Below are 22,039 nucleotides of genomic sequence, written 5' to 3' on the forward strand. Positions count from 1 at the left end.
ACTCACTCTCTTTGTGTTAATGTAAGAGAGTGGTTAATGTAAGAGAGGCGTTTGTAACTCAGATAAACTTTCTGGCTAGTATGGGGTCTTTCTTGGCATTAGAAACTTGGAAGGAAGCAAGAACCACCACAAGCTCTTTTGTAAGAATGCTGTTGCATGCAGTTATATACCTTCATTACCTTTTATTTTTTTCACAGCATGCTGTCAACAGGCATTAATTTTCCTCCAGAGTTTAAAGCAGCTTAATGAGCCAAGTGGGCATATTTAATGGCTAACTTAAGACTGAAGAAATACAGCTAACCAAATAAGCCTCATTTTCCAGGCATTCTTTCCCTGGTTGGAAGGGAATAGTGTTGACGGCAGCAGAGTACTAGGTAGAGAGCAGGTGGGATTTAAACGGTAGCCCATTCAAGTCAGACTGAACCTGATTGTGTTCAGCTTGCCGGCATTCGTGTAGAGATGCTTACCTAGTTGACTGCTCCTGCTTTGAATGTTTGCCAAGTTCCTAATGTGAACGGACGCTCTACTGGTAAGTGACTTCCATTTTATGCACAGCTGAAGCTAAGTGGTGGATCAAATGCTTTGTATGTACTAGGTCCAAGATTCAATCCCTGGTATCCCCCAGATAGCTTCTCAACTCATGGCCAGATAGATATCCTATGGAATATTCTGCTCAAGTTTTTTGTTTTTGTTTTTTTCAGAAATTATAGCACAGATAAACCTGTTGTATATTCTGCGCTTGGGAATGCAGATTTTCCAAGCTCAACTCAAAACTGTTTTGGGGTTTTTTTGTTTTGTTTTGTTTTTATATATAAATATACATTATATGAAAGGCACTATTTATTTTTTTAACAAAATGCAGTAAAGAATATAGGGGAAGCTGGAAACTTCTGAGAGGAATTGCTGGCTTCCTTGAGCTCTATTTAATCTCCTTGTGTGTCCTTGGGGAACTTAAAAGAGTGGGCAGTAAAACTGTCTCGCTAGTAAAGTTGCCTTGGAACTTGTGTTTTCTAATAATGCTTTTGCCATTGGTGGCTTTATGAAATAGTGTCATAGATGTGCCTATGAGTAGGCACAAAAGATGTATAGTACTTCAAAAGAGAAGGCAGAGAGTCAGGTGAAGATTTTATTTCATAAAATAAGTTGCACAGGATTAAGACATAATTCAGCATCAGATTGTTTACTTCATCCTGTGTCTTCAGTCCAGAGGCTCACTGCAGATCAACAGCAAACCATGAACAACACCAGCACTACCACTGCAAGCGGGTTACTTCTGCAAATTCTGCTGGGCCTTCTTTTTGATAAAGTCTAAGGCTTGGTGTGCTATAATTATTTAAAATCAAATGTGGTTTTCAACTCCAATTCTGAATAATTATAATACAGTGGTACCTCGGGTTAAGTACTTAATTTGTTCCGGAGGTCCGTACTTAACCTGAAACTGTTCTTAACCTGAAGCACCACTTTAGCTAATGGGGTCTCCTGCTGCTGCTGTGCTGCCGCTGCACGATTTCTGTTCTCATCCTGAAGCAAAGTTCTTAACCCGAGGTAATATTTCTGGGTTAGCGGAGTCTGTAACCTGAAGCGCATGTAACCTGAAGCGTATGTAACCTGAGGTACTACTATAGTGGAATTCTTGGAACTTTTTAAATACAGGAGGTATTATAGCACTGTTGAAGATGGTAATGCAACATACTTCTCCCATGGAAATTTCAGTACAGTGGTACCTCTAGTTGCGGACTTAATTTGTTTTGGGGTGCCGTTTGCACCCCAAAAAGTCCGCAACTAGAGCTCCTCTTCTGCGCATGTGTGCGAAGTGATTGAGCGCTGCTGTGCATGCGTGAAGTGAGCATATCGCTCATTCGTGAAGCGCGCAGATTGCTTCTGCACATGCATGGGTGGCGAACCACGTTCGTAAGCTGAAAGTCCAAAACAAGAGCGGAACACAACACAAAGTATGACTGTAGATTATAAATCCCTTTTGTAGATCAGTGCCATATTTTTCTCATCTGTAGCCTTGTATTTTTTTATTATTTTAAAAAGACTCATTTGCTTTTTTAATTATTTGCTTAGCCATGCTTGTCGTACACACTTTCACTTAAGCGTATCAGCAAGGTGCTCCCATTCATTTCCAACAAAACTGAAGGGAACATTTGCTCATTTGCCAATAAGTGCCGCTTTGGGAATTTTAATGTTTTGCTACAACAGATATCTTAAATTACGTAAACTGCTGCTTCCTGTCCTCGATACCCATTTTGTCCCTTTTAAAGTCTTTTTGTTGAATTTCAATTAATTCAAAGTGTAAGAGGAGTTTTGTAATGGAAAACAAGCGCGCTGAGTTTTTGATTGGGACATGTGGTTTACTGATGCTTTAGATCGGTCCTTGCATGCTAATTGAGCAGTTAATAAAGTGGATGTTGGCAAACCGTCAATACCTTTTTAAGGATATGTTTGTGTGTTACCATTACTGTGTTCTCCTCTTTGGGCTCTCCTCATACTGGTTCTGTATTCACTGTGTTCTGCATTGTAATCAGGCAGAAATCAACAGTTTGGCTGTACTGCAATCAATAAAACCTGCTGAGTGTTAGCTTCTTCTTCTTTCTTTCTTTCCTGCTTTAATTTAAAACCTTGGTATGGGTCCTCCCTCCCTGAGGACTATTTTTGCAGTGTACAGTCTTCTGATTTGTCTTAAAGAGACGAGATGGCATTTCCTTTCTCAAAAACAGCATGTATAATAGGAAGGGACTCTTGAGGCATCAGCTCTAGTGGTGTATTGGTGCCATTTCATAGGGAGTTGTTGGAGTACAGAGCCACAATCTGATAATACTCACAACTGCAAGCAGCTTTTATTGGCTGGGCAAAAGTTTCATTTTACCCGCAGCTGCATTTTGCAATTTTAGATTTGGGAAAGTGCAATTTCCTTGCCCCGGGTGGATGATTGCAATCTGGATCCTTTTGGGATAAGGGTTGCAACCACTGTACAATCCCCAAGAAAGAATACCGTATTTTTTGCCCCATAGGGCGCACCGGCCCATAAGGCGCACCTAGTTTTTTTTTGGGGGGGGGGATAAAGAAAAAAAAATTTCCTCCCCAAGGCACGAGGCTGGGGCGGGGGAAGCCCGAGCTTCCCCCGACCCCAGTCCCCAGAACAGGCTGCTCTCCGCAAGCCGTGGGAGCCCTCCCGCGGCTTGCGCAGAGCTACCCGAAGCCCCGGCGCGACTGCTGAGCGCGCCGGGGCTTCGGGATAAGAAGCAGCGCTGCGCAAGCCGGGGGAGCCCGGGGGGCACTCCCGCGGGCTCCCCCGGCTTGCGGATAGCTTCCTGAAGCCTGGAGAGAGAGGGGTCAGTGCACACCGACCCCTCTCGCTCTCCAGGCTTCAGCGAAAGCCTGCATTCGCCCCATAGGACGCACACACATTTCCCCTTCATTTTTGGAGGGGAAAAAGTGCGTCCTATAGGGCGAAAAATACGGTAACTTAAGCTGAAAAATATCAAAAGAGCCACTGCTAGTGTCTTTCTAACTAACAAAAGGATCGAGGAGAAAATGAGTGGATAATCCAAATTTGCGTCCTATGGTATCATTGTAGGTGCCCAAGCATTTACCGCTCCTTCTGACCAGTTCTGGCTTGAACTGTACTATTCCTTGGTGTTGTGAATGCCCAAGAAATAGTATATGTCATAGCAGAATAGATCTGCTAGACTGCTTATTGGGACCAGGCTTTATAGTTTCTAGACCGAGTTTTTAAAGTACCTTTTGAAAGCCCTTCAGGTCTTGGTGTATCTTCAGGATCGCTGTCCCCATATATGCTTTGCTCTGCTTTGAGATTCTCCTACCATCTAAGGTGCTTGTTACTCCCGGTGAGAGGGCCTTTTCATTGGTGGTGCCCCAGTTTTCCAATGCTCACCCCAGAAAGGATTATGTGGCAGCCTTTAACTCCTGTTGATCTGTTTTGTTTGCATTCTGCTTATGTAGAGGTGCTGCTTTTTTGGAAGGGGAGTAAGTCACTCTGATAATGTATATGAAGCGTAAGGCGAAAATGTACCTAAGTGACAAATACTTGGAAATGCCGCATAGTTTGCTCACCCTTGCTGAAAGAGGGTGTTAAGAACAAGGTTTGTGTGCTGATTTCATTGTCACTGACATTTAACTTGGAAAACTGCAAACAACGGATTGAATGCAGAGGTCAGGAGAGGCAAATGCCTACAACAATTAGTCTTAAAACTTGAGTTTGATGGAAGTAAATAAGAACTGGCAATACTGTTTTGCAATTGCTTCTAACAATTTGATCTGCCAACAGAACTGTGCTTTTGGCAGGTACATTGGTGACAGATGTATAACTTCAACAGTGATGGAATGTATTTCATTACATTACTTTCAAAACTGGTAGGTTTTGTTGGGTGTGTGTGGAAATGCTATTCAGCATTATAGCCAGTTTAATCAAGGTGCTAACTAGTCAACTTGTTTATACTTGATTATACAGAGACGCAGGTGACACTGTTGTCTAAACCGCTGAGCCTCTTGGGCTTGCCGATCAGAAGGTCAGCGGTTTGAATCCCCACAACGGGGTGAGCTCCCGTTGCTTTGTCCCAGCTCCTGCCAAACTAGCAGTTCGAAAGCAAGTCAGTGCAGGTAGATAAATAGGTATTTCTGCGGTGTGAAGGTAAACGGTGTTTCCATGCTCTGGTTTCCGTCACGGTGTTCCGTTGTGCCAGAAGTGGTTTAGTCATGCTGGCCACATGAATCGGAAAACTGTCCATGGACAAACACCACCTCCCTCGGCCTTAAATGAGATGAGTGCCACAACCCTATTGTCTGGACTTAACTGCCCAGGGGTCCTTTACCTTTTTTTTTGTTTTAACCTTACTTTATTATACCCAATACTATGGGCAACATCCAATGTTAGCCATACTCAGAGCAGACCCATTAAAATCAGTGAACAAGTTAAGCCATCCTTTAATTACCCCACCTTTCTCTCAAGGGTTGCTTGCACCAAAGTCAAAATCTTAGGCCATTGCCAATGTGTCTTTGTAGAGAATAAATGAATTGTAGGAGGGCAGGGGAGAGAGAATTTGGCTTCTGTTGTACTTCCACAGCAATCAGTTTATTCACTGCCTGCAACCAGAGCAGAATAAAATGTGAGAAAGGAGCTAGGAATCTCCCAGCAGCCCCTATGAATTTGAAGCATTTAGATTAAAGACCACTGAGGCTGCAATCCTAAAGAGACCAATGGGGTTTTCTCCCTACCACAAACCAATTGTGTTAAGACCAGGTATTAGGCAGAAGGACTCATATTCAAACATCACTGGGTAACTGGGAAGCAAATTATGTACAGTGGTACCTCAGGTTACATACGCTTCAGGTTACAGACTCCACTAACCCAGAAATATTACCTTGGGTTAAGAACTTTGCTTCAGGATGAGAACAGAAATCATGCTCCGGCGGCACAACAGCAGCGGGAGGCCTCATTAGCTAAAGTGGTGCTTCAGGTTAAGAACAGTTTCAGGTTAAAAACAGACCTCCGGAACAAATTAAGTACTTAACCCGAGGTACCACTGTAGTGGGGTTTGTGGAAATATTCCTCCCCTTACCTCTGCTCCCTCTCTCTCAGACTTCAATGTCAGATACCTATAAAAATGCTGTGTTTTTGTTGATTCAATCTCAGTCTTTAATCTAAAGATACACTCTGTATAGATGCTAAAGCAGGTCCAGCCCAATACATTTTGGCACCTGAGGCGAAGCACAAAATGGCGCCTATCCCATACATGGGAAGAAGGGGTGAGTGAAGATCCAGATCAGGAACAACCAGGGGAGGAGACCAGCAGCACCTCCTATTTGCCTAGAGGCTGCTGTAGAGATGGCCAGATTCGGCCTCCAAGAAGTTGGCAGCAGCAGCAGTTGATGCATTCCTTGGAGGATCTTTTGCTCCTGTGAATTCTGCCATCTGATATGGTTGCCCCACCTTCCCTCATGGTTGGGCTGGCCCTGTGCTAAAGCAACTTTGAGCTGAATGGAACACGTTAACTCTTTATTCCATTTGTCTCTCAGATTGTTATCATCCCATTTATAACACTCCAATAAATATTTATAAACAACTATTATGGGTTTAGTTCTGATTATTTCCTCCTGCAGTATAGATGTTACACTTCTGAGGGTGGCAGAAGTACCAAGTGAGCCCACTCTGCTGAGTTTAACACCAAAGAAGGTAATTAGGGATGGAGGCAGTTTTTCAGATATTTGGGGTCTAAACAGATTTTAGAGTATGATCAGACTTCATTTTATTCATTGCCTTTCAAAAAGGATTTTCTTCGGTCAAAGTACCAGGCTTTTATTGCTAGAGAATGAAGGTAGACTTAAAAATTGAGACATAAAATGTGTCTAGCAATCGTTACTTTGAAGGGAATCCAATCAATCTTTGAAATGTCCAATACTGTACTGAAACCTATAAAATACCAAGAGTAATTTAAAGCCTATTCAGAAATTATGCTAGTAGGCTAGAAGGGACATGATATTGAAGTGATCCATGGAATGTGTCAGTCTAATGATGAGATTGGGAGAAAAATGAGTGAGGCAAATGGTAAAACAAATAAATGCTATTAACAAACTTAATTGCTTATCCTTCATGTAGTGAGGATATGGAGTTATTTGTTCTGATGGATATTCTGTACTCATCGTTTCGTGGAAAATATTTGAATTATAGGTAAATGCTTTTGAACCCAAGCTTGGACTGGGTTCTGTACAACTCCTTGCTTTGCTGAAATGTTTCCCCCTTCATGAATTCTGTCAGAATTCAGTGTTTAACATTTGTGTGTGTGTGTGTGTGTGTTTTAAAGGGATATAAACAAAAAAATTCTGAAATTACCTTGAGCTGTATTTTAAGCAAGGAAACGTATGAGGGTTGTTGTTGTTTGCATAAATGTGGCTCTCTTACAGTTTCGCCCCTAAGGTTTGTGCCTCTGGATTACTGTACCTAGGTACAATTGCAGCTTCCTTCTAAGAAAGGACAGCTGCTTCAAAGTTAATAAAAGTTAAAAGCAAAGTATTTAACAACATAAAACAAGAAGCCTTCATTCTAGGAAGTACCTTCAGTGTTCTTGAAGGGTTTGGCTGTAATTTTTTTTCTGGATTTTCTTGCCTGTATAGCAGTGTTAGTCTCATTCTTTATATACATGCTATGGGGGAACTTTCCTGATATAAAACCTTCATTTACCAGTATATAAAACATCCTTCTAAGAAATGAAAAAGTTTGTTCAATATCCTTTGTACAGATATCCTGCTAAAACCTGAAGAATTTTTAAAAGGGGCAGTAAGAACAACAACCCAGTGGCTTGGATCCAAAGAGCCTGCTGTGTAATCAGAAGGGACTTTACTTGTTTAGTGGACTTTTTGGAACTAAGCCCATATTTACTTAGCAGCGTGATGAATTATGTCATGCATTATTTAAACTGGTTTTAACCACCCATACAGCTTTTCTTCTCTTTGATTTCTCTGAGGGCAAGATAGTGAGCTTGTAGAGGTTTTACCAATGGAATTGTTATAGCCTGTATTTCAGCAGAATACTTGTCAGATTTCAATCATTATTTTCCCACTATTGCTTTTGTTTCCTCTTATATGCAGGCACTACTAGCTGAAGTAATTTTGCTGAATTCTTGATAGTGTTGTGAGTTTGATGGAGGGGGATCAGTCTGTATGGTGCTTGAATACCTTCTAATCCCCTGGATTGAGCAAGGGTTCCATTGTTGAAATAGCCATACAAGTATCATAGTTGCCACCTGAGTACCACCTAAGTATGTTCATTAGTATGGCAAAGGAGGTCGTTCTGTGCCAGAGTGCAAAGGAGTGGACCCTCTCCCTCACCCCTCCCTCACCCCTCCCTCACCTGAGAAGGACATTAGCCAGGGTTGTGTGTGAGAGCTGGGCTAGAAGCAGGCGGAAGTGGAACCATGCTTAATTTCTCCTTGAATCCAAAGTTGTGTCTATGGGAAGAAGACCATCTTGGTGTGTTAAGGCTCTGAACCCCTCCATCATAGGCTGAAGTTGTATGTATGAGTTATTCCACTACTGCTGCCGTTGTGCATCATGATGTTGATAATACAGTGGTACCTCAGGTTAAGTACTTAATTTGTTCCGGAGGTCTGTTCTTAACCTGAAACAGTTCTTAACCTGAAGCACCACTTTAGCTAATGGGGCCTCCTGCAGCTGCCGCACCGCCAGAGCACGATTTCTGTTCTCATCCTGAAGCAAAGTTCTTAAGAGAGCCAGTGTGGTGTAGTGGTTAAGAGCGGTAGTCTCGTAATCTGGGTAACCGGGTTCGCGTCTCCGCTCCTCCACATGCAGCTGCTGGGTGACCTTGGGCCAGTCACACTTCTCTGAAGTCTCTCAGCCCCACTCACCTCACAGAGTGTTTGTTGTGGGGGAGGAAGGGAAAGGAGAATGTTAGCCGCTTTGAGACTCCAGAAGGGGAGTGAAAGGCGGGATATCAAATCCAAACTCTTCTTCTTCTTCTTCTTCTTCTTAACCTGAAGCACTATTTCTGGGTTAGCGAAGTCTGTAACCTGAAGCGTATGTAACCTGAAGCGTATGTAACCCGAGGTACCACTGTATTCTTAGCTATATTGTAACGATGTAATGAAATAGAAAACAGTGTAGAATACTTTCAAATGAAGTAAAGATAAAGGTAAATGTACCCCTGACCGTTAGGTCCAGTCGCGGACGACTCTAGAGTTGCGTGCTCATCTCGCTCTACAGGCCGAGGGAGCTGGCGTTTGTCCGCAGACAGCTTCTGGGTCATGTAGCCAGCATGACTAAGCCACTTCTGGCGAACTTATTTGTTTTTAATTTATCATTCAGGTTTTTATTTTTTTAATCTTTCAGTTCCAGAACTGTAATCATCAGTTCCAAAAAATGAAGAGAATGTATTTTAATAAAAAATAATGTTGGTCAATAAAAGCAATATGTAACAAATTAAATACAAAGTTTAAATTATTCTAAAATTAAGAGAATAGATCCTGCTTGTTGCATTGTACAGCCTCTATAGACGCTTTAAATTACAAGCCCATGAAACAAGTCCTTAGATGATTGAATCAGAACTGCAACAATTTAAACTTCCATACTAGAGAACTCATATTTGCCAAGACAAACTGGTATTTTATAGGCAACTCAGGGTCATGTTTTCTGCAAACTCAGCAGTAATCACTGATAAAACTGGTATCCTACCATGCTCTTGTTTGATACATCAGCCAAAATGCTCTGTTTGGGTTTTTCTTGCAATCTGCAGAGGCTCATTCCAGATCAGTCTTCAGCTCTTGAATCATGTCACTCCTGCCTTGAGTGTGAGATTAATTTTTATTTCCTCCAATTGCAGAAAGCTTGGCTCCCAGCACACACTCATTTATCTGAGCTGCAGTTCAACATGTAATTGCAGGCTGCTGGAGTTTTGTTAGTCATGTTTTTAAACAAGAAACTTCAACCTATGTAGAATGCAGAAGAGCGCTGTTAATAGTCAAACAAACAAGCTCTAATGAAAATTATAAATGGACACAGATCTGACATAAGAAATGACAATACTAAATAAAAAGTAGTGAAGCAACACTTCATTCTCCCAGGACACCCTGTATGTGTTCTCATGTGAACAAAGAAACTTCAGAGGGAAACTGCAACCTGAAACTGCTGAATTACAATTCAGCAAGAGATCAAATTCTATGAACTGTAGCTTGAACTGGCACAAAGTTGTTTTTTTTATTATTATTACTCTACATGTGTAAATTAGCTTATGAGTACCAGGATGTCTATTATCAACAACTTTTGCCAGTGAGTATTGTTACTATTGCTACCTGTACTTTTTGCATTTTGTTTTTATCTGACCCAATTATTTACACCCCTACCCCCCCAAAAAAAATACTTTGTGTAAATACCTGTATCTTAGGATAACAGTACATGCACCTGTCAATTCCCATAAAAGCCCTTACCACAATAAATTTGCTACCTTTCAAGGTGCCACAAGACTCTTCGTTGTTGTTGTTTTGTGTAGCAGACTAACATGGCTACCCCATGGGGGGGATTAAATTCTGACAGTATCCTAAGTAATATTTTGCATAAGCACTTTCTGTACAGTACATAACCAAATAATATTTTTTATTTTAAAAAATGTACTATAATAAACTAAGTAGAAACTTTTCCTGTGATTAAGCGGAAACACGATCATACCATAAATTCACTAAAGATTGAATCAACCAAAAAATCACTGGGCAGGAATGTTCTCCATCATTCTTGATCCCAGGGTGGGTTACAAATGTATAAAAACAATAAATGTTCACAGAATATAATAATACACAACAAGAGCAGATAAAACCAATACTCAAGCCAGTTAAAATTCATTCCTGTGGGTGGTTCCATTAAAATCTTTAAGGGTTAGGAAAATAAGTTTTGAGCATGCACCAAAAGCCTGCAAACAGCCTGACTTCCAAGGAGAGGGTGTTCCACATTCAAGATCACCACCACTGAAAGAGTTAATTTTCATGTTGCTACCTAATGCACCAATGCTGGATACAGGACACAGCAGGTTGTAGAAGGATGTGGATCCTTTTCGTAGAACAAAATTTGTGTGCCCGCACAACAGGTTCTTGCTTCTTTGGAGCCCAAATTGATCATGCAATGGTATTAACCAGAGATGGATAGCTCCCTCCCCTGCCCCCTAAGACATTGGTGGCAAATGTACTTGTTAAGTTGTGGGTGAACATATCAGACGACACAGTGATTCTTCAAACAGCTCTTGTTTATTCACAGGCCAGAACAGAACTGAACTGAAGGGTTCAGCCAGCCTGCTTATATAGAGCTCCAGTACAACGTAACTGTAACAACTTTCTCTAACTATCCAATCACTGAACGTCACTTTCGATCCCTTATTTGCATATGTGGACCTGAGTAAAAACTATCTACAGTATCCCCCTGCTGGCCCAGGGTGAGAACTTCAGTACATAACTACTGAAGAAGGGCAAAGACTTTCTGATGATCCTACTATTTATGCACTGTGACTATTGGAAAACCTAATTAAATGAACTAAAGGAGACCGGTGGCTCTTTCTGTCGTCGCCTATCCCTTAATCTACTATAGTAGTAAGCACTGTATGGTAAACATTGGGAGTTCGTGTATATCATAATCCAATATGCTCTTGGCAGATTGATTGTGTTGAGCAAGCATTGGCACTGTTCACCGTTAGCCTCAGTTTATCTGCCAAGCCCCTGTATACCAAACAGCATTTCCCATTAACCAAGCAGTTGGCATGATAAATAGTTGCAGTGCCTGATTGCTTAGCCGACTGCTACTTGCTTGCATTCAATTTCTAGCATCCGCAGCAACCTTTTTATTGCTTCACAATTCATTTGTATTGGGGGTTGTAAATCAAATTTGAGATGATGAAGTAGCAAATGTGCTGTGTGTGGGGGGGGGTTAACGCGCATCAGTTATTTTACAAGCAAAGAATAGGGGTGGCCCTCGCAAGCACTTGGGCAATTTCAAAAGCAAATGAGAGTATTAAATTGATTACATGGAGACAAGGTTATTACTCGGAAATTTGGCTAGAACTCTTTTAGCATAATGAAATAAAACTCTACTAGAATTTGGCAGCAGGGTATAGTAACCAGAACCACAAATAATTGGATATTGACTGAAAGCAGAAATAATGGGTCATTGGTAGAAGTAAACATTTCCTTTAAAGCAGGAATAAAGCAGACTTTGCTTGTTTTTGGTCATTTCCTAGTTTGTTCTGTTCTGTTTGTCTTGCTTCAAAACAGACTCATTCTCAAATTTGAGGTGTTCACTTTTGATTATTATTGTTTTTGTAAGGTAACTGTTCTAACCAAAGTTGCTATATGTGCATTTCTTAACAATCAACACAAAAGCTTTTTACTATTTGAAGCACCTATGCCATGATAGTACCCACATTCGTAGTAGTTATGGCTGCTTGAGAGACCAGGTTCTCCTTTGTGTCTCCGTATAGCTGTGCAGGTTGGGATAGATATATTAAGAAACAGGAATAAGAGTAGTCCTTCATGCCAAGATTTCTAATTTTTTAGTGCAGTGTGCATCAGTGTTAAGGTTATTCATTTGAAGAAAATATTATGAAAATGATCTATCGGTGGTACATGACCCCAGTCAAACTTGCAAAAATTTACCATTTGCCTAATAATAAGTGTTGGAAATGTAATGAGACTGAAGGCACCTTCTACCATCTTTGGTGGACCTGCCCAAAGGTTAAAGCTTTCTGGGAAATGATCTATAATGAAATTAAGAAGATCCTTAAGTGGACTTTTCCTAAGAAACCAGAGGCTTTCCTTTTGGGCATGGTTGGCCAAGTGGTGTTAAGGAAGGATAGGATTTTTTTTATGTACGCCACTACAGCAGCAAGAATTCTACTGGCAAAGTATTGGAAGACGCAAGAACTACCTACTCTGGAAGAATGGCAAACAAAGGTGATTGACTTTATGGGACTGGCCGAGATGACGGGCAGAATCCGTGACCAGGGGAAAGAGACAGTGGAAGAGGACTGGAAGAAATTTAAAATATATCTCAAGAACAATTGTAAAATTGACGAATGTTAAGATGTCAGGGGGTAAGAGGTAAAGAAATTGCAGCAGTAATAAAAAAAAAACTAAAGGAACTTTTATGAAAGGGAATTAAGATAATGGACCTAAGGGTTGCTAAAGAATCACTAAACAAGAATGCAGGGATGGGGAGGTATGGGGAAGTCAAAAGAAAGAAGGGTATGGAACGATCAGTTGGAAATTATGTTGTTTTGTGGTACTTTTGTTATCTGTTTGAAAAACGAATAAAAATTATTATAAAAAAAAAACAAAGGATGAAGAAAAGATGGGTATTGCAAGATGTTAAATTTTATGCTTGTTTTTTCTTATGTTTATTTTCTGTTTATTCTGTCTTTTCTCTATTGTATCAACAAAACTCTTAATAAAAATTATTATTAAATAAAAAATAAAAAAAAAGGTTATTCATTTGAAATTCCTGTCTCAATGTCAAACCCAGTTACATGAATGACCTCCTCTGCGTGTCTGTCTAGTAATCAATTTCTCATGGGATCATATCATCCCTTGTGAACCGCTTTTGCCCCATGGGGGTGCATGTGAAAGTCCAGACTGTCAATTTAAAATGCTTGTGTGTCATAGTTTGTTGGCATCCATCTGCGGGTCATAACTTTAGCATTAATTGGCAGTGGAGAGGGTGGATTTAAAATAGCATTTTCACCTCGCCATGTTTTTGTGTCACCAACCTTGTACAGTGGTACCTCAGGTTACATACGCTTCAGGTTACAGAAATAGTGCTTCATGTTAAGAACTTGGCTTCACGATGAGAACAGAAATTGTGCTCCAGCGGCGCAGCAGCAGCAGGAGGCCCCATTAGCTAAAGTGGTGCTTCAGGTTAAGAACAGTTTCAGGTTAAGTACGGACCTCTGGAACGAATTAAGTACTTAACCCAAGGTACCATTGTACAATAATTGCTGTATATTACCTAATGTGCATTTTTTTCATATATTTATACACATTTAAATAGCATTTTTCATGTTTTTTTAAAATAAATCCTCTGAATGGAAGTATAGGGAACCTTATCATTTAACATTGTAGGCTTTCTTAACAGTTTGCTTTCCCTGCCTTCCCATGAAAGTTGATTATGTTCAAATAAAGCTTTGTCAGTTTCACAGATACCAGGAAGACCTCAGCCATCTACTGCTTTTCTCTGCTACCATTTTCCCACCCAAAGGGCATGCATGTTTACCTGTATAGTGAGGTGGACCAGAAGGATTCACCTGTATCCAGTGTAGTGAGAGTGCAGAACAGAACGGCTAGCATTTTTTAACAGGTTGGTCAAAGAGTGTCTTCTCCTATGCTAGCTGAAGATGTGTGGTGGCATTATGGAACTCTTACGAGGATAACCTGTGAATTGTCTTTGTGTGCATTGCACGAAATAGGGGATCTTCACCAGTAGTGATTAGAGAGCAGTTTCAAAATTGCACGTATGGTTTTTGGCCTTCCACTTCTGCAGTCCCAACAAGTTCCGCAGCATTTTGCTGTAGTGCAGTTTGTTTGCTGATGTTTGAAACACCATGAGAGGAAAAGCTTGCAAAGATTTGGAATAGTAAATGTTGGTGGGGATAATGTTAGGCATCTGCCTTTCTCCTGCCTATATATATCACTCAAAATGAGTTGTCACCAAAGCTGCTTTTCATAAGAAAAACCAACTGTTGGGAGCTGAAATTCATAGCTTGTTTATGCAAGTTTATTTCAAATTTTTAGCTTAGTTTGGCTCAGGTATTTCTTTTTAAAGCACATATAATTTTTCACTACAGGGTCTTGCACAGTGTTTTTTGCATGTTTTGGAATTTGTTATTAACACCATTTTTCTCCTGAATTTAAATCTCTTATATTCCTATTTAAGAATTGTGTGTTTTCTGTGCCATTTTGTCAGTGGTAGTAACTTTGCCTGATATTTTAGCACATCGCAGTCAGGGAACTGTTCCCACTTCTTTTATATTACTTTTCATGAGTCTTCACAGCCTCATGGACAAAAGTCATTTAAGAGCTTTTCATCTTTAGAGTTTGTAGTATTGTTGTTGACAACAATATAATTGAATCGATGCCTATACCTATGCCTGTGCATTGTATGTATTATCTAAAATCTGGACAGACTTGGGTCTAAACTGGAGATATTCAATAAATATCTAGTCTTTTTCTCCCAGTGGGCTCTTCGTGAGGAAACCTAGGTATGAGAAGCAGCCCTTACATTGAATGTATTCAGCTGAGAACTCTTGACATCTAATCAATCTTCTTTACAGATGCTTTGCCTGAGACAAACTGGAAATCTAAGACATCACAGAAGAGCACTTTATAGCACACTAGTGCCATCTGATGGTAAGCTTTCTTATCAGTTACTGTTCTCATACCAAGTGATGACATCGTTCACAGTGTCTGGGTGCATGCATATCCAAGAATTTCTCTGTTTTTATTCTGGACAATTGAAAGTCTTCAAAATTTTAGGTCAACATATATCCCTCCAGTGCTTCGGACTTCTTAGTATTTTGCCCACCCCACCCCAAATCATATAATAGTATCCTCCTTGTGTGTCATGAGATGCTCATGTATTTTGAACTCCTAGGAATAGTGAATGGTGCTGCATTTGGAGATCTTGGCGCAGGTGTGGCAAAGATCAGTAGTGTTGGGGCTTGATAGTTAACAAGTCTCACAGGTTCTTTAAATCCCGGGTATCTTTGGAGCCCGTTGCACCCCAAGCAAAAGCACTAAATTCTGCATGAATTCTGGCAGGGTGGTGCAGGATTTCAGTAGCATATTCCTCCTTTAAACTCTGTATGGCCTGTACTGCAGAGAGTGCCTTTCCTTCAACCACTTTCAGTTCTTCATATCCTGTAATGTAGATATACAAGATTCTGGAGTGAGGCCTTCTATCATATCATATACACTTAGTAGCTACTCATTCCACTTTTGGACCTTCTATTTAATATGTATGTATTTGCTTGGTTTTTATCACATCCTTTCTTCAAGATCTTCAGTGCAGAGTATATGTGGCAGCATATAGTCAGGTGTGTCATGTCTTTGTTTTCCCCAAGCTTTTCAATATGTGCTTGTAAGTTACTCTGCTGTCATCATTTTTTTTAAAAAAGGTTGATTGATAAATCAATTAAAATGCCCTTTTCTCCCCCAGAAGTAACTGTACATTATAAACATGGATTGCCTGCGATAACTCTGACATTACCCTCGAGAAAGGAACGCTGCCAGTTTACAGTCAAACCGATGCTGATGACTGTGGGAGCCTTCTTGCAGGACATACAGAGAGAGGATAATGCCATTGAAAAGGTAGAAGTCTTCACAGCAGGTACTAACACCACTGTCACCTTGAAAGTAAAGGACATTCTGTTCCAGCTCCTTTACATGCAAAGCAGACTTTGACTTTTGGAAATTTTTAACTGTACTACTTTGGGGGTATGGAAGTTTCCCCTTCAATGAGATGTCTAGCACAAGAGTGGGCAGAAAGTAAACTGGTAGATCTCTGTGGCTGATCTCCAGTAGTTCCGTAAAGATTTCTGATGCTCAGTTGCTTAACAATTTTTGTTTAGTCGTTTAGTCGTGTCCGACTCTTCGTGACCCCATGGACCAGAGCACGCCAGGTACTCCTGTCTTCCACTGCTTCCCACAGTTTGGTCAAACTCATGTTGGTAGCTTTGAGAACACTGTCCAACCATCTCGTCCTCTGTCGTCCCCTTCTCCTTGTGCCCTCCATCTTTCCCAACATCAGGGTCTTTTCCAGGGAGTCTTCTCTTCTCATGAGGTGGCCAAAGTATTGGAGCCTCAGCTTCACGATCTGTCCTTCCAGTGAGCACCCAGGGTTGATTTCCTTAAGAATGGATAGGCTTGATCTTCTTGCAGTCCATGGGACTCTCAAGAGTCTCCTCCAGCACCATAATTCAAAAGCATCAATTCTTCGGCGATAAGCCTTCTTTATGGTCCAGCTCTCACTTCCATACATCACTACTGGGAAAACAATAGCTTTAACTATATGGACCTTTGTTGGAAAGATGATGTCTCTGCTTTTTAAGATGCTGTCTAGGTTTGTCATTGCTTTTCTCCCAAGAAGCAGGCGTCTTTTAATTTTGTGACTGCTGTCACCATCTGCAGTGATCATGGAACCCAAGAAAGTAAAATCTCTCACTGCCTCCATTACTTCCCCGTCTATTTGCCAGGAGGTGATGGGACCAGTGGCGATGATGTTTTTTTGATGTTGAGCTTAATACCATATTTTGCGCTCTCCTCTTTCACCCTCATTAAAAGGTTCTTTAATTCCTCCTCACTTTCTGCCATCTGCATATCTGATGTTGTTGATGTTTCTTCTGGCAATCTTAATTCCTGCTTGGGATTCATCCAGTCCAGCCTTTCGTGTGATGAATTCTGCATATAAGTTAAATAAGCAGGGAGACAATATACAATCTTGTCATACTCCTTTCCCAATTTTGAACCAATCAGATGTTCCATATCCAGTTCTAACTGTAGCTTCTTGTCCCACATAGAGAATTCTCAGGAGACAGATGCTGTTGCTTAACAATAGCAACAGCAAAATGTCTTTTCCCACTTATATTAGGCTTCTGGGATTAAGATAGCTAGGCAGGAGTGGACCTCTGTTTGAAAGGAAGAATATGAGTTCAGTTCAGTTCTTGGACTGAAAACAAATTGTGAGGCTCAGAATTTGCTCAAAGGCCCCCTGGTGTTTAATTCTGACTCTTAATGTCTTTTGCACCTGGCTCTGATTGGTACATCTTGAGGTTCCAGGGGGGAAAAGGGAAGCTTGAACAAGGCTGAAGTCTGAACAATCTTGGGCTAGCAATAAGCAGGACTAGCATCAGGGATTGGTATTGTTGGGCTCCTGCCAACATCTCAACAGAGGATGTGATTTCATCTCCAGAAAACAAATCATAATTAGTTCGTTTGGGCTGTGTTGAGACATTTAAAAACCCCACACATTGGCTAAACAAACCATCACTTGGTGTTATGTGCAAACCAGGCAAGGTGTTGATGGTTGACTTTTATCTCTTTTAATGGTGTCACTAATTGAAGCCTCTTCATTTTTTGGATAGGTATTACTAACTTTTTAAATGAATGAATATAGCCAATCATACTATTAGTTCTATTACAATTACTCACTTTTTAAAAAGTTGTCATAGATGTAACCAAATGGGAGAGAATTCTTGGCTTGTTGGCTGGAATCATAGAACTGAAAACCTTATTATGCTGATGGTCAGATCAATAACATAGTTTAGTAATATCCTTGTCAGCAATCTATAACTGAAGAGATTATCAGACTTCTGATGTTATCATTCCCAAAACATTTGCAGCATTTCTATTCTGCATCTTTGCATAAGCTGAGATAGCTACCAACCAGACTTCACTTTATGCAACATTAAATAGAAAAGTATCTTGCAGACGACAGTTACAGTTAAGAAGCGTACTAGAGAGACTCCTGTATTTGTTCTCCTCTATCTTTTAATCTCTAGGGCGATGTGAATTTACCATTGCAACAAGTGCAAAAGAGTCTGTGTGCAGTGCTTTCAGAGAAATATTTCCTTTTAAAGATACCACCCCGCCTGGATTTCTTTCCCCAAAAATAATGTTTATATGAGAATACTGAATCTCACTTGCACTTAACATTTCTTAAATCAGCATTTTTGTGTTGTTGCATTTTTTATTTATTTGTAGAATGCCTGGTAGCCGACCCATAAAAGTTAATAGCAAAACAAAGCAGCGAGAATAATATTTCATATAAATATTTAATGTTCCCCCCCTTCTCTCCTTTGATAAATGATGCTGGGCCAGATTGCATCCCCAAAAGGGCGGGTGGAAAAGAAAGCTGCTGTACTTGGTTCATCGCTACTGTAATCAGAAGCCCAGCATGAGCCCAGATGACAGAATTCCAGTTAGGATATGCCAGTATGCCTTTGCTAACAGCACATTACTTTGAGTCAGAGATAAGACAGAGAAGCAGGCCAAGTTCCAAGCTAGTAATAATATGTTTTATCAGAATCTCTTGTTGTGCTAGTTTTAAAGAAGCATTAGTGCACTGACGTTGCACCTTTTGGATGAATGACCAGCTCAGTGCTAGAACACATGCTTTGAATGTAGAAGGCCCCCCATTTCCATCTGGCATCTTTGGTAGGGTCCTTCACTATGCTCTTTTCAGCACCTGCTTTAAAACATCTTTATTTTAGGCCATCCAGACATTTAGAAGTTACAAGCTGAAAGGTTTTAATATATCTGCTTTTATCAATAATTTTAATGTTTTTTTTATATTCTTTAAACTGCTTGGAGGTTTCCTTACAATCAAGGGGTATATCAATATTGTTAAAGAAAATAAATCTCCATTTAAAGCAGTCTGATAGCGAGAAGGATCTATGATGGAAAGCCACTTGCCATAACCTGCAAACGACAGGAGGACAGCAAATTATGGTAAACAGCTCTGACCATATGGTGCACAGGAAGAGGGAAACAGGGAGAGTGTGCAGGCAATCACTACACTGTTCCTTGGTTTGATAAAACCATAGGAAGCTGACTTATTCTACTGAGTCAAACCATTGATCTATCTTTATCAGTATTATCTATGCTTATTGGCAGTGGCTTTCCAGAGTTTCAGGCAAGAGTCTCTCAGCTGTACCCTGAGGATTCCAGAGATGGAACCTGGGACCAATGGGAGCCGAAATACGTGCTCTGCCATTGAGGTATAGCTCTTCCCTAACCCTGGCCACATTGGTCAAGAACCCCAAAGCAAAATGCTGCTCCTAAAAGTATTACATTGGGAAGAAGATAGGCTTTTCTTAGAGTATTAATCCATATGTGGATGGATACAGTGGTTCTAATCTAGATGCGAGCACATAGGTGGTGATTCTTGGCTTACTAACTTTCAGAATCTTCGGACCAAAGTGTAGATCACACTAATAGTGTCTATGGATGCATGGTAGCTTCTCTTGTTTTTTCCAGGTAAATGGCAGGATTGGAAAAAGTAGATTTTGGGAAGCAGGGTGTTGTAAACAAAATCTGCCCTTTTCCCCTTATGGGGTATCCAAGAGCCCATATAGAGTCCTAAGGGTTAACCCTTTCTCTCCATGCTATGATTTCAGTGATGATTGCAACCATCTCCCTACTAGATTAGTCCTGGGAGGAAAGCTTCCATTGCCTTGATGTCATGTCACGTTTTGAGTTTCACTAGACGTGACAAGAAACGGGAAGCGACAAGACATGGGCCTATCATAGAAACAACCTAACTCAGTAATTGTTGGTGTAGTAAACCTTGCCTGCATTGAACTTCATTATCTGTGATCAACACAGTACTGGTGCTTCATTACTTAATGAAGCATTTTATTGCTAGTATTGAGGTATTTGCTTTCTCCCTACAGATGGCAGCATGATTTCTTCTTCAACATTGATGGAGGTTCTTTTGATGAATGATTTTAAACTTGTCATCAATGGTGCAGAATACAGTGTTCATCCTCCACTGAAAGGTACACAATTCCATGACCAACGTGAAATCATCTGGAGACATATTTAATATATTTAAAATTAATTCCTTCAAAAATAGAAACTTAACTCGTACCGCTTCATGCTGGCTGAGGTTAGCCCCATTGAGTTCAATGGGACTTACTCCTAGGTAACTGTGAATAGGAAGATTGCAAACTTAAATCACAAGCAGTCAAAACTGACACTTTATTCTGTGCTTTAAATGACTAGGATGATAGAGCTGCTCCTTCCTTTTGCAAACCCCCAACCTTAATTTGAATTCTGTCTCTTGAAATAAATGGTGCCTATTGAAATGCATGCAGGTGTTCTTGTTCTTGTTCTTGCATAGCCCTGCTTCATTTGCATTATTCTGAGCTTGAATAAGAGGTGAAGTGGGAGAAAAAGAAATAGCAGGAAATGCTTGTCAGCTCAAGGCAGCCTGCAGGAGAAAATACAGTGTCCCTGCAATCTATGCTCACTTTACATAGATCACAACCTTATGCAAGATGGGGGGGGGGGCGGAGAGTAAATAAAGACGATGTGAAGAGTTGCTTACCAGTCTCTGGGAGCATCCCAGGGGCCTAGTACCTCCTTACCAGAGACCAGTAAACAGCCCTCTGCTCATAGTGCATGGGGTTCCTGACTTTGGTGATTTTGCCTTTGCACAGAGACTCCCGGAATCAAACCCTCATGTAAGTGGCGGGTCCATTGTACCTGCCCATTGGCCATATCCCTGAAAAGGTATGGAATTTCAGGCCTCCCAAAAGCTGCGCTGGTATAGTGGTTCCAGTTTCTTTCTTTCTTTCAGATCAAATGAGCACGGAACATAAACTGGAGATGGATGACATCAAGTCTATGGTCCACAAGTTGTTTACAGCACTTCATTTAGAAGACCACCAGACAAGAAGGGAGAGGGAATTAATGCAAAAAATGGAACTTCTGAAAGAAGAACTGCTGCCTCTGGAGCAGGTCTGGAAAAATATTTCTTCATACATTTCATATTGTGGAAATCTATTTTGAGTTTAGCAGGTGAAGTCTATGAAATGTGTGGCAGATTTTCTCACTTCTGCCCCCATTTTTGACTGGTTCCAGAGACACTGGAATGGGCCCAGTACCTGATTTTTGTTACCCCAGTTCAACACAATTTAACTTATCAAAATGGGAATACAAGGCATCTTTCTGTTTTTGTAACATCCTTCAGAGACAGGTCAGATCTGCATACTGAACTGGTATATTTCTACTCCCCATTCCCTATATTGAACCACTAGGTTTATGTTATAAAAATAATACTTTGAATTGGCTCAACTTAATTAATCCACCTTTATAGATAAGTAAAGCAAGTGGTATTTTAACATTGAAACTCTCTAAGTATGCTTAGATGTGAGCCAAACACATTCTTGTATAACTTAGGTATTGATGTCTATGTAACTTCTTTCCAGATACACTTTTTAAAAGCAGCATGTGGTTTGTATTTGATGTAGTTATTTTAGATATTTTGCTTTGATGATAGTAAACTATATTTAATAATTGAAAATTAAAATTATTGCAGAAGTTGCAGTGTATGTATTTTGGACATATGACTTAATCAATTTCTTTCATGGATAGTTTGTGAAATGGAGACTCTTTTTCTTTGATAATTGAGAAAGGATAGCAAAAATTATCTCCTTGAAAGCAAAAATTGAGTATAAATATCCCTTCTTTAAAGCTTCTTTTGGTCTTTCATTTGGGGGCCCATATCACCTTTTGTTTGCTGCCCAATTCTAGCCTTGCTGATTAAAGTAATTATGATTTAATTAGGGTTTCTCAGCTCTGCATCAGTAATGTTATTTTATAAGGTTTTTATGCTATTTATCTTCTTATCTGTATTGCTTGCTTAAGTTCTATTAAGTAAATGAAATGTGTCTGCTATACACCTGAAAATTCCTCCTTGAACACTAGATTTTTCTGTGTGTTAATACTAAGGAGACTAATCTGTCTCCCCCTGA

At 40.3% G+C, this 22,039-nt stretch overlaps 1 protein-coding gene across 3 annotated transcripts in view; it reads left to right on the plus strand.

Moving 5' to 3' along the window:
* Positions 1–22,039, plus strand: part of MCUB (mitochondrial calcium uniporter dominant negative subunit beta) — a 69,485-nt gene that overhangs the window by 40,704 nt on the left and 6,742 nt on the right. For 2 of the 3 annotated variants that reach the window (XM_079990298.1, XM_079990300.1), the window contains 4 exons: positions 14,837–14,912; positions 15,721–15,891; positions 19,955–20,059; positions 20,863–21,023. In XM_079990298.1, the coding sequence (XP_079846424.1) occupies positions 14,837–14,912; positions 15,721–15,891; positions 19,955–20,059; positions 20,863–21,023 (513 nt within the window). The remainder of the gene's footprint in view (positions 1–14,836; positions 14,913–15,720; positions 15,892–19,954; positions 20,060–20,862; positions 21,024–22,039) is intronic. The other variant, XM_079990299.1, reaches the window with a different exon arrangement.

This window comes from Podarcis cretensis (assembly GCF_951804945.1).
Source record: "Podarcis cretensis genome assembly, chromosome: 9".
In the NCBI taxonomy this organism is placed as follows: Eukaryota; Metazoa; Chordata; class Lepidosauria; order Squamata; family Lacertidae; genus Podarcis; species Podarcis cretensis.